The 15,084-nt window shown below is 33.2% G+C and overlaps 1 protein-coding gene across 2 annotated transcripts; it reads right to left on the bottom strand.

The window, feature by feature from the left end:
* On the bottom strand, positions 2,373–14,706 carry LOC18606965 (formin-like protein 14). Of its 2 annotated transcripts, XM_018117971.1 has the most exons (18): positions 14,434–14,706; positions 14,057–14,165; positions 13,260–13,963; positions 12,957–13,178; positions 11,311–12,761; positions 10,774–10,903; positions 9,697–9,768; positions 8,198–8,296; positions 6,522–6,563; positions 6,362–6,442; positions 6,215–6,265; positions 6,019–6,100; positions 5,840–5,934; positions 5,106–5,177; positions 4,893–5,009; positions 3,378–3,446; positions 3,223–3,289; positions 2,373–3,109 (listed from the first exon to the last, which is right to left on the bottom strand). In XM_018117971.1, exons 2-18 carry the CDS (start codon positions 14,127–14,129, stop codon positions 2,916–2,918), a joined length of 3,621 nt encoding a protein of 1,206 aa, XP_017973460.1. In that variant the 5' UTR covers positions 14,130–14,165; positions 14,434–14,706; the 3' UTR covers positions 2,373–2,915. The 2 variants fall into 2 exon arrangements, with proteins under 2 accessions (XP_017973460.1, XP_017973461.1); XM_018117972.1 differs by lacking the exon at positions 9,697–9,768.

The following is a 15,084-nucleotide window of genomic DNA, read 5'->3' as shown; positions in this document are numbered from 1 at the left end:
TTTTATTTTAAATCAAATAAGCTTATATTACTAATGATTGATTAATTATCATTAATCAAAATATTTTTTATCATTTTATATCAAAATGACACTGACATTGATGTGAAAAATGAAAAATATCACATGCTCATATAATCGTGTCAAATTAATATGTTATGTTATTATCAATTATAATATATCAGCATGTCACGTCATTATCGATTTTCATATGTTAGCATATCACTTCAGCGTTATGTAGTATAAAATAATAAATAATATTTTAATTAAATCAATAATTAATCATAAAAACTTATTGAATTCAAAAAAAATATAAGAATTTATTTGGCTCAAAATAAAAATATAAAAACTTAACTGAACGTAATGAAAGTATAATGAATCATTTAAATTTTCCTAAAAATATAACGTAATAAAGTTTTGAATATTATGCCTTAATATATTTAATCATTTATAAATTTTAATTTATAAATGAATAAGTTATAATTCTATACAAATTAACGTAAAAAATTATAAAGTTTGAACAAACATTATCAAAATATTGATATAAATATTTAAGATTTAACGTAACAAGTTAATTAAATCAAATAAACATAATTTTTGTAAAAATTAAACACTTAAATTTATATTCTCAAGTTTAAAGTATTTAACTGTTCAGAAATTTTAATTTATAAATGAATATTAATTAAGTTAAAAACAATTATAGTAAAAATTAGTAGTTGAAAAATTTTAACTAAATCTATAAGAATTAACATAAAAAATTATAAATTTGAAAGAAATATTGTCCAAATATTGACTAAATGTATGAGATTTAACATAACAAGTCATAATAATAAGTTTAATTAAATTTAATTAGTTAAATATTTTTTATATTTTAAAAAAATAGAATATAGATAAAATTAAATATCATTTAAAATAAAATAAATAAATTTAAAAATTATTTATATTGTTAACATAAAATGAATAAATTTATAAATTAATTACATTATTTACCTTTTCAACATATTATTATTACTAGTCTTAAATTATATTAATTGATCTTATAGTAAAATTAACCTTCCTATAAATTTCACTGTCACAACAAAATTTGATCATCAAGTTGTCCTACTTCACAGGTCATTATTTTTACTTGGAAGATGACCATTCGCATTTCCTTAACTTACTGATGAAACTTAAAACATTTTATTCATTCTGAATCACTTGCATAGCATACTCTTTAGCTTCCTTCTTTTAAAACTGCTAGAAACTCTTTATTTTTTGTATAATTAATTCATTAAATTCTTATTTTTACTTAATACTCATCTAAAGTTAAGAAAATATGTGTAATAAAAAATGAACTTCGGAAATGGGCAGATCCACGTTAGAAGGAGTGGTGTCACATGACACCACTCACTTCCTAATATGCTTTAATTTTTATATTATTTATTTAGAGTTTAAGGTAATTAATATATTAATAAATTCTTTTTTTTTACAATTTTATAAGCAGTGGGGTTAAATACTCTAAGTAAAAGTGATTTATTAAAAAGTAATTTATGTATTAATGTTTAAATACTATAAAGAAAAATAAAACAAACTTTATAATATGAAATTTTATTAAAACAATCAAAACTTAAACTATTCTCCCTGTCTAAAAATTCAAGTTCTTTCTCTTTTTTGCCATTGGATATGTTTTACATTCTTTTAAAATAACCCATCTAAACTTCAATTGTAAGTAATTTTTAATCAAAATTAAGTTTTTAAATACTTCATGTTTAACTATTTTTTAATTAATTTAATAATTAGAGTTCATAATTATAATCTAACTAATAAAAAATATTATTGCATATCAAATAATATCTTCAAATTATGATTTTTTTAATTTATTTTGTAAATATATTATTTGATTATTTAAATTTTGCATCTAACTTTGTGTGATTTATAAATGTTTATATTTAGTTTTGATTAATGAATAAAAAATTATCATATTATTAATTACTGAATCTGATAATTTACTATGTAAGATCATATTTTATTTAATTTTAATATTTTAATTTATACTTATGAGTAGTAATTTTTAATAAATTTTATAATTTTAGATAAATAAATCATGCAAAGATATTTTTTTAAAAAAATCTCACAAAACTTAAATCTCAAATAATAACAAAATTTTATTAATGATAATACTCAACAATATTCTTTTAAATAAAATCATATTGAATTTAATTTAAATACTCTTCCAATAAATCTTGAATCGAAGAAAAAAATTTTTAAGTATCATCCCAATGCCACCAATTAAATAAATTTCTAAATCCACTTCTAATCCGAAGGACCTCCATAGTCAAATTATGACCGCTTCACTATCAGTCTCTTTGTATCTAAATTTCAGTTCGGACGGGATCAGACAGCAAAAAACGTCAATACTTGTAATAATAGAAAAAGTAGATCAGCGTTACCCTGAAATCATATACAACAGAATTTAGATTTCAGAGCAAAAAAATTTGAACTGACTGAGCGCATAAGTTGCACTGATGCAAATATCATTCAAAGCCATATAGCAGAGAACTGCCACGATCAACAATCCCTGAAACCATGGTGACAAAATGGGATTATAGGGCTTGTTGGTAGGGCAAAGGAGATTAAGGCTTCAACTGTTTACCATTGAATACACTTGGGCAGGCCATTGGCATTGCTGCTTAGAAATTGAGTCCTGAAAAAGAATCAGTGCACCAGCAGCACAGATGGTCACACAGTACCTACTTCTGCATGCCATGCCTATGCTATACACTGCTCCATAGAGAACTCTGCTGATGATCTGACCTCGGAATAGGTGATAAACTGTACAAAAACCCTCTCCAAGACTGAAATATCAAAGTCTTCAAATCTGTCTTCCTCATCTGCAAAGCAAACATGCAGCTTTCACTGTTGCTCCATAGTAAGCTTCCTTATGGAGCATGTTTCTGGATTTGAGAACTAAGATTTGGCTCATCGGCTCCATCCTTTTTTGCAGTTAGATTAGCCGCTGCCCGCTCTTTCATGCCTTCCTTCTCCAATTTCTTTTTCTCTGCATCAGCCAGCCTTTCATTCTCCTCTCGTGATTTATTGAACATCTTAACAAAAACAACCAAGATCTGAGTCACTGCAGCAACAAACAATAAAGTCAAGTAATCACAGTTTATTTCATGGAAATGTTTACAAAAGTCACATAGCACGTTTTGAAATTCATAAAAATGTCCAAAGAACATAGAAAACCTTGTTCAAAAGGACACCTTGCCGGATCCTCCCCAAAGTACTGGGATAATGAATCTGCATTTCTTCCCTGTAAGATAATAACTTTGGACTGTAACCCACAATGCACTGCAAATTTATACCCATCTATGAACAGCGAAACCTGGGAGAGTACTCACCACTTCAGAATATAAGGATATAAGTGACCTTACTTCAGCTTCAGCTGTGTCGAGGAAATTCTTCAACACCTACAACCGAGGAAACTTAGATTTAAAACTAATGTCTATGTTCTCAAAGAAAATCCCAAATTCCTCCATTTAGACAACAATAAATTAACATAAATCAAACTCATAAAAATAATTATGTCAATATAGACCACTACAGCAATGTATACAACCCACGCCTGAAGAAGATATAAAGTTTTTAATTGTATGGAAGTCTGATAAATTAATTGCCTAGATAGTTGTAAGTATTATACTATGTCATTGATTTTACCTTCAAGCTAACTCACAAAGCAAAAAATTACACAGAATTCTGTGATGGAGGCGTTAGAAGCCTTAATGATGGGGACAATATGCAGAAGATGTACTTAATTGATTTCACCTTTTACACAATCACTGATGAGAGGAACTTAAATGTCTAATACTTATATGCTTCTTTGTATTATAAAATAGACCACCTTTGTTGCTTGCAAGTTTTTTTTTTTTTAAAATGCCAGCAAAGTTTTGAAAAATATATTACAACTCTAATTGACCAGTAAATAAAAAGATTCAGACCCTAAGCATAATTGTCTACAACAAAGCTATGGAATCTTCTCTGAGATAGAACACAAGCGAGAAATCATATCACAGCACCAGCATACCCTCAACGAGGTCACACATGTCCAAACCATCTAAGTCTAAGACATCATTCTCAAGTTTTGTTTTTTATTTGCTGCCACCTCCAATTTTTTTACTAAAACTTTATTTCTTGTGCTATCCTTTCTAATATCACCAATAACTCTTACTATCTATGCAGAATTTTGTGCTCTTCCAAATGTACTAATCATCTTAAAACTTTTTTTTTTTTTGTGCAAAAGGTGCTTGTTCTGTTAAAAAAGAGAAAGAGACGGTGTTTAATGGATTCTTGAAAGAGAAAATGCTGCATCCTAAACCCCACAAGCTAAATAAATAAACAATATGTTTGATTGCATCTGAGCATTTGACTCATTGATTGGTGCATGATCTCCCTACTTAAAAAACAGAGTTCGAATCTCTTTTCCTCCAATTGAAAAAAAAAAAAAAACATGTTTGATTCGATCTTAAAAAAAATGTTTTTTTGTTGAAAAAATGAAGTGTCTAAATAAATGAGATTTCAACTAAATGAAAATTCAGGCTTTTCAAAAAAAAAAAACCTGAATGAAAATTCGGAAGAGTTTGTTTCCTTCAATTGCAAATCAAAATCATGCCAAATCCTAATATCTTTCATGACAGGAAAAGTTGAACTAGTAAAACTTTGCAAGAAAACATATTCTCAAAAGCTGAAAGCTACTCAGTGCAGCACAATCACCTAGCAAGCAAATGGTAAGCAACAAGACAATTTTCCCAACAGGATGCTGGACATGTATTAACTGGAAAAAGTGAAATAGAAAAATCTGTAGTAAAAGGAAAGGGAATTGACTCTTTATTTAACCTAGAATCTTCATTTTTCCTCACCTTCTGAAAGCCCATAGAGATAGCACCATCATTATCTGAAGCAGTGAGTTCTTGCTCAACCTTTTCAAGACCCTTACTCACAGCTTGCATTTCTTCAGCAAGAGTTTTCAATTGAATCTAGCCAGTAGGTATGAAAGTAAAGTGGATAAATAAAATTAACTAACTACTTTAAGAAGGGAAGGATCCAATAAACTAGGAATGAGTAAAGCATACCTTCGAAGCAGCTTCCAAATGACTAAGATCTTTATCAAAATCCAGCAACTCTGGCATTTTCTCAGCTAGAAGCTAACACATGCAGAAAGAAGAAAAGGAAAAAAAAAAAAAAAGTGGCACCAAATAAATATCTATATAAACATAATGTGCCCATGAACATCAAACTGCTGGAAAAACTTAAGTGCATATTAGTGACAGTGACGGGATGAACAATCAATTTCTAAGCATGCTATACCACAAATTGAAAGACAAAATAAATCTTAAAGATGAAGAATTAAAAGGAGAGGACAATTTAGAAAACCAGAGTGAAAAATGCCAAAACTGGCATTAGCACAGTGCAAAATATGGGTTGGCTAAAATTGAACATTCATGTTGGGCAAGAAGCTAATACAATGAAAGCAAGGTAAATTTGTTAAGTAGGGCTATAACAAACTTAAATGAGAGGAAAAAGTAATAACAAAGCAAAAAGCTATTTCCGTCTTCTTATTATGCGTAAAAAACAAGTTATTTACCAAATTCTAATTATAGTGATGATTTACCATCCTGAACCCCAGTAGGGATTAGGGGGAGATCAGGGATGTATAAATTAATAAAGAGCATAGAATTGCTGCCTCCCCCCCCCCCTCCCCCTCTTCTCTCTGCAACACACACACACCCAAAAGAATTGACAAGAAAAGTTATTTCAACTCAAAATGCAAATACAGAACTGAAAATCTAACTTTCAGTGTTTCTACCTTGCAGAGATAATGCATTAAAGTCATTTTGTTGTTTCTTGCTCGAGTATCAGATAATTTAAGGAGGCTATCCAATTTGAATCCCACTGCAGATCCTACAAAGTAAAAAAATAAAGAGGCATTGTAAACAACCAAAAATAGTGGCACCAAATCCTAAGCTAAGAACAGTTGAGTTGTACCTCGTGCAGTGCCTTGATTCAAAGCATTTCCCAATGTAAGAATTGTCTGCATTATCTGACGCAGTTTCATAGATTCTTTTACCTGAAAACACGTGTTTTTGACATTTATGCAGAAAGAAAACACATGCTTGACATTTAACATGCAAAAAGAACCACTATACATGAACTTATTAAGATTCACTAAGTACAGTAGTACCTCTCTAGCTACATTATTAATGGTGTTCAAGTTAGATCTTAAGTCATCCACCTGAAACAAATGAACAGAGTGAATATAGAGTACCACTAAAAGTTCCAGCGATACTAGATCAAACATATATATATATATATTATGTGGACTGTATACCTGACTAGAAAAGGTGATTCTAAATGCAAATACTCGTAATTTTGATTCTACTCGTGGAACCTTCATCAACTCTAGGAAAAACTGAAAGATTTATGAATTATAATATGAATAGATCAAATTAAGGGATCTGCCTGTATTAAAGAAAGAAATTGGAACAGACCTGTTCACACTTCCCAAGCATTGCCTTGTCACCCATATAATTCTGAAAGATAATCAAATCCAAAATAAAAACAGCGAAATCATAGGATTTCCCACATAAAAATAAAAAAACTGGAAATTAAACCTTGAGTGGGAAAAGGCTTGCTTTGTTGTAGTCATTATCATAAGCCCTTTATGTAAATGAATGACAGCCAAAAGGCAACATAAATTAATTACATTAAACTCTGATTTTAGTCCCTACAACATGCCTAAATGTTCATTTCAGACCCCGTTCTTTAATATATACAATTCGGATCTCTTTATTTCTATGATTTGTTTAATTGTGAAATAGCCTACATTAAATGATGATGTGGCTGACACCATAATGTTATTAAATATGAAAAACAATGATCCGTAATTACTTGTGTACACATGGCTTATTTATTCTTTTATACCTGTTATCACTCCTATAAACTCTAATTTAATAACCAAAATATTAGAAAACTGACATTTTTTTTGTTTTTGCTCTTTCTTTTTCTACTTCCCTCCCTTCCTTCAAACACAATAAAAGCATCTGCCGTTCCCCCTCTTCATGTCTCTCTCTCTCAACTTTATTCTTTTTCCCCTAGACTAGGGGATTGCAGGCCATCTTGTCACCATTCCTCTCTTTCTCTCCCAGAACATTTTTCCCTCACCCTCATAGATTTAAACACCAATCCCTCCCCCCCCACCCTTCTTCCCTGAAACTCTCTCATCTTTTATCTCTCTAACACTATGTTTGGGAACTACAAGGGAAAGAAAACAGAGGGTACAGTTCCTGTTCTTGAATTGATTAAAAAAGAAGAGGAAAAGAAAAGGAAAGCACATGTTAGTCATCTTGTTAGTTGAGGAGTTAAAATTGAAGTAAATGATTATTTATTGTCTTTTTCTCTTACCATTATATCCTTTTTAAGTTAAATAAATTAAAATGAGAGCAAGCTTGTCCATCTAGTAAAAATTTTAAAGAGGAATCCTGTCCCTCGGAATACTCCCAATTTGGGGTCTTAAAGAAAAGGAAGCTTTGAAGGGTTCTGAAGGGGTACACTCCAAAACCCTCCCTTGGGTTAAAATGTTTTCCAAGCTAGGGAGGAAGCACCACTCACCCTCCCTTCCCTTCCCCACCATCCCCTTCCCTTTCCCTCAGTTCCCCTCAGTCCAAACAGAACATAAGTTAAAATGAAGTAATGTCACTTTTCTATGTCTGGTATTGGGGTTATAATCAAACTTTAACCAAATCCTTACAAGGCTCGCAAATTAGTTCAGAATTGTAGCCTTAGTCATAACTAATAAGAAAAATATCCGCACAGTCTAATGGTCTCCCCTAAAACTGAGAAGGTTCAGGTTTGATCAGGTGTTCGAACATAAATAATGAGAACAAGCAGTTTTATGAATTTCTGTAAAGAGGTCTACCACCTGTAACTCATAAGAGATTTGGTGGTAAGACAACTGTGCCTCATGGATCTGTGTCTTACCTTATGAAATGTTTATGATATTCTTTTTAAACTCATGAAAACACAAGACAATATACTATTGCCTAGGTGATAAGATATCAAGTAATAAGCTCCTTCCAAAGAAAAAATATAGCATCATGTAAACAGACTAGAAAATGTAGCATTTGCACACAAATGCAACCAAAATGTTAAAAGATATATAAATTACCTTTAGCAGTTCCATTTCTTCCTTAGTGGGACAAAATTTTATCAGATTTTCCACCTGATCAATGTCAAGAGCTGAAGAATCCAATGCTAGAACTGCATTCTGGAAATAAAGATCATTATATTTAGGACCACCAACTTTACAAGTCAAAAAGCAAAACAGAAACTAAGAGTAATGTAGAGGGAGTTTGAGAAAACTTTGCAAGGCAATAGAAAGAACCAACAGCTGAAATCAGTTAAGTGATTGGGAGGACCAGAAATACCAGTGTCAAAACTTAGTCGTGGGCCACTGAAAAGTACAAATAGTTTATTTATGATCTAATCCAATATCCTGTAAATCCAAATCTCACTCATTTTCCTCCCACAGAGACCCAGCAAGTGGATCCAACCAAAACAAACAACACCAAACTTTACCCTCAACTATGAAAGCATTCAACAATGAATATATTGGTCTTTCTTTATACATCTTCTTTAAATAGTAAAGCATGCTTGATGAAGTTTGAGCCTTCAGAAAATTCCAACAAGCCAAACATTCATCCAAAGTTGATATCAGTGGTATATATTTTGAAAAACATGCATGCATTATCTATGTATGTCAACTACCTACAAATATACATTCTTCTGGTTTATTATTAATTGTCAGTCTACATATTTATGCATGTTTGTCAAATAGATGGACATCCATGTGAATTACAAATTACATATGTGGGCATGTTACAGATAAATATGTACAATCTCAATGCAGCAATCCACATTAACCGTCAATCAAACTTCCAATAGTATCAAATATGGTTTTTGACCCAGGAAAAAAAATAACCTTTCTACATTTCTAAAAATCCATAACCTAGCCCCAAAACTTTTCTCTAAAGAATCACACCACATGAAAAGAACCCAAATCCAATGCCCTTCAGCAGATAGAAGTCCAATAAAATGATCATGAGCTCTAGGAGGACAATGAGATGTTTGCATAGTAATAAAATATTAAAATTCTTAATTGCTGCTACTAGAAAATTGAAAATAGTAAACTAAGGCCTCTGAGGAGTACCCAGAAAAAGTCATATAGGATCACATTTCCTAACAGGCCATTTCCAACTTTGATATCAAATGATACAATATGCTGCATGAAAGATTCCAGCTTCCATTAATCTGGTTGCCAGCAAAACCTTTATGCACATAAGACACTATTTCAAATCTCTTATAGCATCAGAAAGTAAGATAATATTAACACAAGTTGAAATAACGAATGAAAAGAAATGTTCAAATAGAAGAGATTGAACAGGGATAAATTAGAAACAAATATAACATGAAAGAGAAATTCAAGGGGGAAGAAAACTAAACTCCAAGATTCCAACATCACTTTCAATCAAAATCTAAAAGAAAAATTCAAGAAAAATATTAAAATTAACATACTTCTGACATCAAAATCTAAAATGAAAATCCAAGAAAAAGATTAAATTTGACATACTTATGACATAAAGCAGGCTCAAGCAAATGTGAACTTACAAGCATATCTGGCAGAGGAATTTTTATTTTTGTAAGCATTATTTCACAGTTATACGCTCTGCGCAAGTCAACCTGACAGATACGATACAAGCACCACAAAAACAACATCAATCTAAGAAACCTATTGTTCTTGAAATCACATATAAAAGAAATTATATGATGAAAGCATGAATCAGATAATTATATGTAAGTGAATCAGGCTATAGATAGCAAGTTCAAAGTTAATAAAGGAAGCAGTGATGCATTATTAGCAGAACAAATAGAGTAGCTGTGCTCTTAAATTAGAACTTTTCAGACTCCTCTGACAGTAGTTTATAATAGAATGAAAATATTTAATTTGCAACAAAAGGACCTTCTTTCTAACGCCAGAATAAAACAACATTGTATTGCTATAGCAACAAATACCATATCAGCAACAACACTAAATTGATGGCACCAAAAATGGTACCCTACCCCTGCTGAACTCAGTGTTTATCATGCAAACAGACCAATATGACCTTCATGCTGACATAAAAAAATTAATAACAAAACAGTATTGAAGATAAAGGTAGTTTATGACAATGTTATGAAACAACTAGAGCAGCAGCAATTACTGAAGCAACCCCTTAATCATTCTATACTCAAATCATGCCGATTATTTGTCGCAATGGTGCCCTTTAACTAGGGGAACTACCAAATATTGCCTTTCAAGTTTTCCTAATGCTTACTCAGTCAAGTTCCATATTCTGTATATAGTTGATAAGGCAAGCACTAAAAGGAGACTTTAAGTATAAATTCCTCAACCAATTGCAAAGTTGTCTGATTCCGCTCATTTGTACTCTAATAATCAGTTATCAGGAAAAGAATAATGTTCCTTGTTTATTTTCATTGATATTTTAATCAACCAATTAGGACCCTCCTAACCATGCTTTTCTTTCTATATTGGATGTTGTGTAAGAAAATGAAGCCAGATTGAATATACAGCCACCAGATTATGTTATCGTCAATGTCTACATAAAATTAATATGCAGATTTAGTATGAACAGAATGGTTTCTGATTTTTCTTCATTAGAAGTTTGAAGAAAGAAAGAATCTCACCAATTGCACTTTCTCAGGTTTGTTGATGTTAGATCCTCGTCGACCTCCAAGTTTGTTAGTACCATGCCCATCTGAAACAGAGGCTGCTGAGAACAAACTTTCAAGCTCGGACATGTCAATTTCTGGGGCCCTACCAAAAATATTCAATCTTTTGGGTTAAAAAGCCACCATCTCTCCATATTAGAGGGAAAACTAACACAAGTTAAACTAATAATAAGAATAGAAGGGGAAACAGAAAAGAAGTCAGTTTGACAAAGGATTCATTCTTTTTATTTTTTGCTAATAGAGCACAAGATCACATAACAAAATAGAAAGTAAAGAGACATGTAATACATAGAAAGGCCTATCTAAATAAATTCCGGTGAATGCCAAATGAAATGCAACTATTCCTAAAAAGTTTAATCAATGCTCCAGCCCAAGAATGTGCAATCTGACATCACCTTCTAAAAAAAGTTTGTAGAAGGTGAAACTACTCTTCGCAGTATAAGAAACAATAGCATAATTTTGTACTAATATACAAACTATATATGCATGCACCTTGACTGATTATCTTGCTTTTGAGAATCAGCCCATAAACTCCCTTGCATTGCGCGAGTAACTTTGACCCAATGTAATGGCTTCAACGAAGTTCTCTTAGGGGCATTACTCACACCAATGACTCGACCTCTTGCATGACCAGTCTGTCCCATAGCCTTTCCCCTTCCAATAGATGGAGGTGGTGGTGGTGGCACATTAGACACTTTTGCACCTGGCGGCCGTGGACCCACCATTGCATTGTAGCCGGGTGGTGGAGGGGGTGCAGCAGGAGGTTTTGGTACAGGGGGTGGAGGTGGAGGAATAGGAGCTGACCGAGCAGGTCCTATAGGAGGCGGAGGTGGAGGTGGCCGAGGGACATTGGTATGGACATGTGGCACTCCCTCATGAGAGGAACTGGTGCTAGATATTGCCATTGGAGGTGGTGGTGGTGGGTATGGCTCTAGCTTATTAGATTTGCTGCCCAACGAAGATGAAACCAAGGGTGGAGGCAAGGGTGGGGGTGGGGGCGGGGGTGGTGATTGCGATGGAGAGGAACAAGCAGGTATGGCTGGGGCTGGTGAAAGCTCTTTACAAATGCCGAAAAGGGGTGGTGGGCCATCTCTGCTGGTAGCTGCAGGCAATGTTGAAAACATTTTACCAGATAAACTATGAGGTGGAGGTGGTGGAGGTGGTGGAGGACCTCTTTTAGCTGTGGCTAGCAAAGATGTACGAGAATTTCCATCAGAAAAACTAGGAAGAGGAGGTGGTGGGGGTGGGGGTGACAAAGGTCTAATAATATTGATAGATGAAGGTAGATGTGATGGTGACACTAAAGGAAGAGGAGGAGGAGGAGGAGGAGATGGAGGTGGAGGTGCATATCTTACAGAAAGACTTTTCCCAGATATTAGAGGTGGAGGCGGAGGTGGTGGTGGACATGTTGTTGGTATGGAGGATAGAGAAGGTGGTGAAGCTGGCTGTGGAGAAGATGAACAAGATCGTGTTCCTGGACTTGAAACTATCTGAACAGTTTCCACTGATGCTTGATTTAGAGTTCCAGAGGCATGATTTAAATCTTGTAAACCATCACTTTCTAAGTGTATGAGAACTGTATCAACAATGTCTGGTGGCAGAGATTTTGCTGGATCCACTGAAGGCTTATTATTAACATCAAATGCTTCATCTGAACTATCAGCAGTGCCATATGCGTTATTTTCTTCCTCAGAGTCAGCAAGACATTCATATAAATTTCCTTTATTTTGCAATATGGACAGTTCTTTTACATCACTCAAGACGGAAAGATGTTTAAGTAACCACAAGGCAGCATCATCACTGTTATCAACCCACTCAACACCACTAAAAAGTTCTTGAACTCGAGAAAAAGCTTCAATAGGTAATCCCCCTTTCTCCTCACCATTTAAAATTGTTATAGGAGCCTTAGGTGGGGAGGAATTTTCAACCTCCCCAAACAAAACCTGAATTTAGAAGTTTATTGAATTAGAATAAAAAAATGATGAAATCATGACCAAAACTAATGACACATTTAGCTTTTTAAGAAATAAGGAAGGAGGTTAGTGGCTCAGAAACTGAATTGTTTAACATTGCTGTCCTTTGCTCTTCTTTCTCTTGTTGTATCCCAAATCCTAATAGAGGCTCAGAATGATGTTTACCTCTGCTCGGAAGCCTTTTGGATACCGCTCCTTTGAGTCCCAAAGAATGTCCAAGTTCTCAGAGTTCAGCATCAATATGTTGGATCGAATAAATGCAGTGTTGAACATTACACGAAACATCATAACTTCCCTTTCAGGATCCAAGTCCAAATGAACACACTCCAATACAACATCGCCTTGCACCAAACACTGAATGTCAATTTTAATCACATCACAGTCTGCCTGCAACAAGAGGCAATTATTTTTGACCAGTTAACATGACAACCTAAATTTATACAAAGGTGGAAAGCAAAAAACCTTTACCTGATGATAATGTCGAAGCATCTTCCTCTTCTTGGACATGGAGAAGAGCATCTGAGTGGATAGGCCATCTCTGCCACGAATATTCCGACCAAAAATACGGATGATTGGCCTACATCCATTTTGGGCATCAAAGCTTGGAATGGCTCGAAGAATGAGACAATCTAAAGACAAAGCACGCTCAGGGGGAGGCCATTCAGGAGCTATGTTCCGCCGTGATACATACTGAAGGTAGCGAAGCTGAGAAGGGAAGGGATTTAAAGGTGAGAGGAGCTGCAAGAAACCTTTAGGAGCCTCTCTATGAACAATTTCAAGAGTCTTTCGCTCTCCACTGTGCAATTTTTTAAAAATCAAGAAACTAGCTAATAGAAATGCCAAAAGTGGCCAGGCCCCTCTTTCACAATGTAGAAGAATAACATTTTGATGATTCCCAAGTGAAAGCCAACTCTCACAAACTCGTAGAAAATGCTGAATCAGAGACAATGGAAGTAGGGGACAACCCTCATACTGTCGTGGATAATCCAAAACAGTAACATCGTATTGGCATAAAATTTCTGCAAAATGACTTGGTTTTTCACCCTCACGAAAATTGAAAGCGAGAAATGAGGACTCTGAGAATTCTTCTTGTAACTCGGTTACAATTTCGTGCAGATATACTTGGTACATACCGTCAGGCAAGACTTCAGTAGAGAAGCACGAATCGAAAACTGCATTAAGTTATATTGAATTAGTTTAATACACCAACAACAGAGATAAAGTACAAATGAAACAAGTTGAGGTTACAGAATGTGAGGAAGTACCGTATACTCTTTCAACAAATTCAAGCAAGCCATCTGGGGGTCTTCTGTAAAAGAATCTACTGAGAAGGGACATCTCTGCCCGTTCAATTTCACTTAATGAGCTAAAACCCTGAACAAAAGCAACAGAAACCCGCAAAATTAATCCACTTTGTTACCACATGCTTGTGATTTTAAACAGCAAAAGCAAAATAAAAAAGATAACAACAACAAATTCCTAACTATTTAAAGGAAAGCTAAAGCTGAAGTTCCCATCAGAGGAAAACTACAGACAGGAGAAGAACCACGCTCAAGACTTGGATTCGAAACAAATCGAACCTTATATTCCCAAAAACAAATAACAAATAGTAACTAATTAAGCTTGAGTGTCAGATACAGACCAAAGATGATTAGCATGGAATAACTTGAAGATTTCCGTGAAAGCAGGCTCCCAACTCTCTAGCGCTACTACCGACTAAGTTGCTGCGCTAATGGTTTTAAACTTTCAAATCTCACAAGCGTTCTTCCAGTTTGAACCTCAAATGCATTTTGGTTTCTTCTTCACAATTAAAGGGCACGTAATCGCGAATCTTCCCTTCCCCTTGTCTGGGGCGGAGGGCCCATGAGGCCATGACCCAACTTCTCTTGTTCCCTATTTTTCCCGTATCTACTTCCTTTGAATTTTGAGTTACGAGCGTGTTTTGCCTTGCTTCTTTTTAATTTAAAAGTTATTATAAATTTTTATAAAAATAATAATTTTAAAATTAAATTAAAATTATTTAATAATTTTTTTTACAAATTATAATTTTAGTTAAAATTATTATAAAAAATATCTTTTATCAATAAAGTAATATTATAATTATTTTAACAGATAAAAATATTTTTAAAATAAAAATAAAAATTCTCTTACATTTTAAAAAAAATAAAAAAAACTCTTTATAAGAATTTTTCTTGAAAATTTTTTTCTTTTAAATTACTTTTTTTTTAAATTTTTCAAAATTTATATTTAATCTGACTTTTACTTTTAAAAGATAGATAAACTGAAAAAAAAA

The sequence above is a fragment of the Theobroma cacao genome, chromosome 3, assembly GCF_000208745.1.
Source record: "Theobroma cacao cultivar B97-61/B2 chromosome 3, Criollo_cocoa_genome_V2, whole genome shotgun sequence".
In the NCBI taxonomy this organism is placed as follows: Eukaryota; Viridiplantae; Streptophyta; class Magnoliopsida; order Malvales; family Malvaceae; genus Theobroma; species Theobroma cacao.
The sequence above is the reverse complement of the archived record's forward strand: the minus strand, read 5'-3'. Positions and strand labels throughout refer to the sequence as shown.

Coding starts and splice junctions, on each gene's coding strand:
- LOC18606965 (XM_018117971.1), bottom strand. CDS start 14,129: ATGTCCCTTCTCAGTAGATTCTTTTACAGAAGACCCCCAGATGGCTTG. Junction 9,769..10,773: donor AACCTGAGAAAGTGCAATTG/GTGAGATTCTTT, acceptor CGTATCTGTCAG/GTTGACTTGCGCAGAGCGTA. Junction 8,297..9,696: donor TTCCTCTGCCAGATATGCTT/GTAAGTTCACAT, acceptor CTTTATTTCCAG/AATGCAGTTCTAGCATTGGA.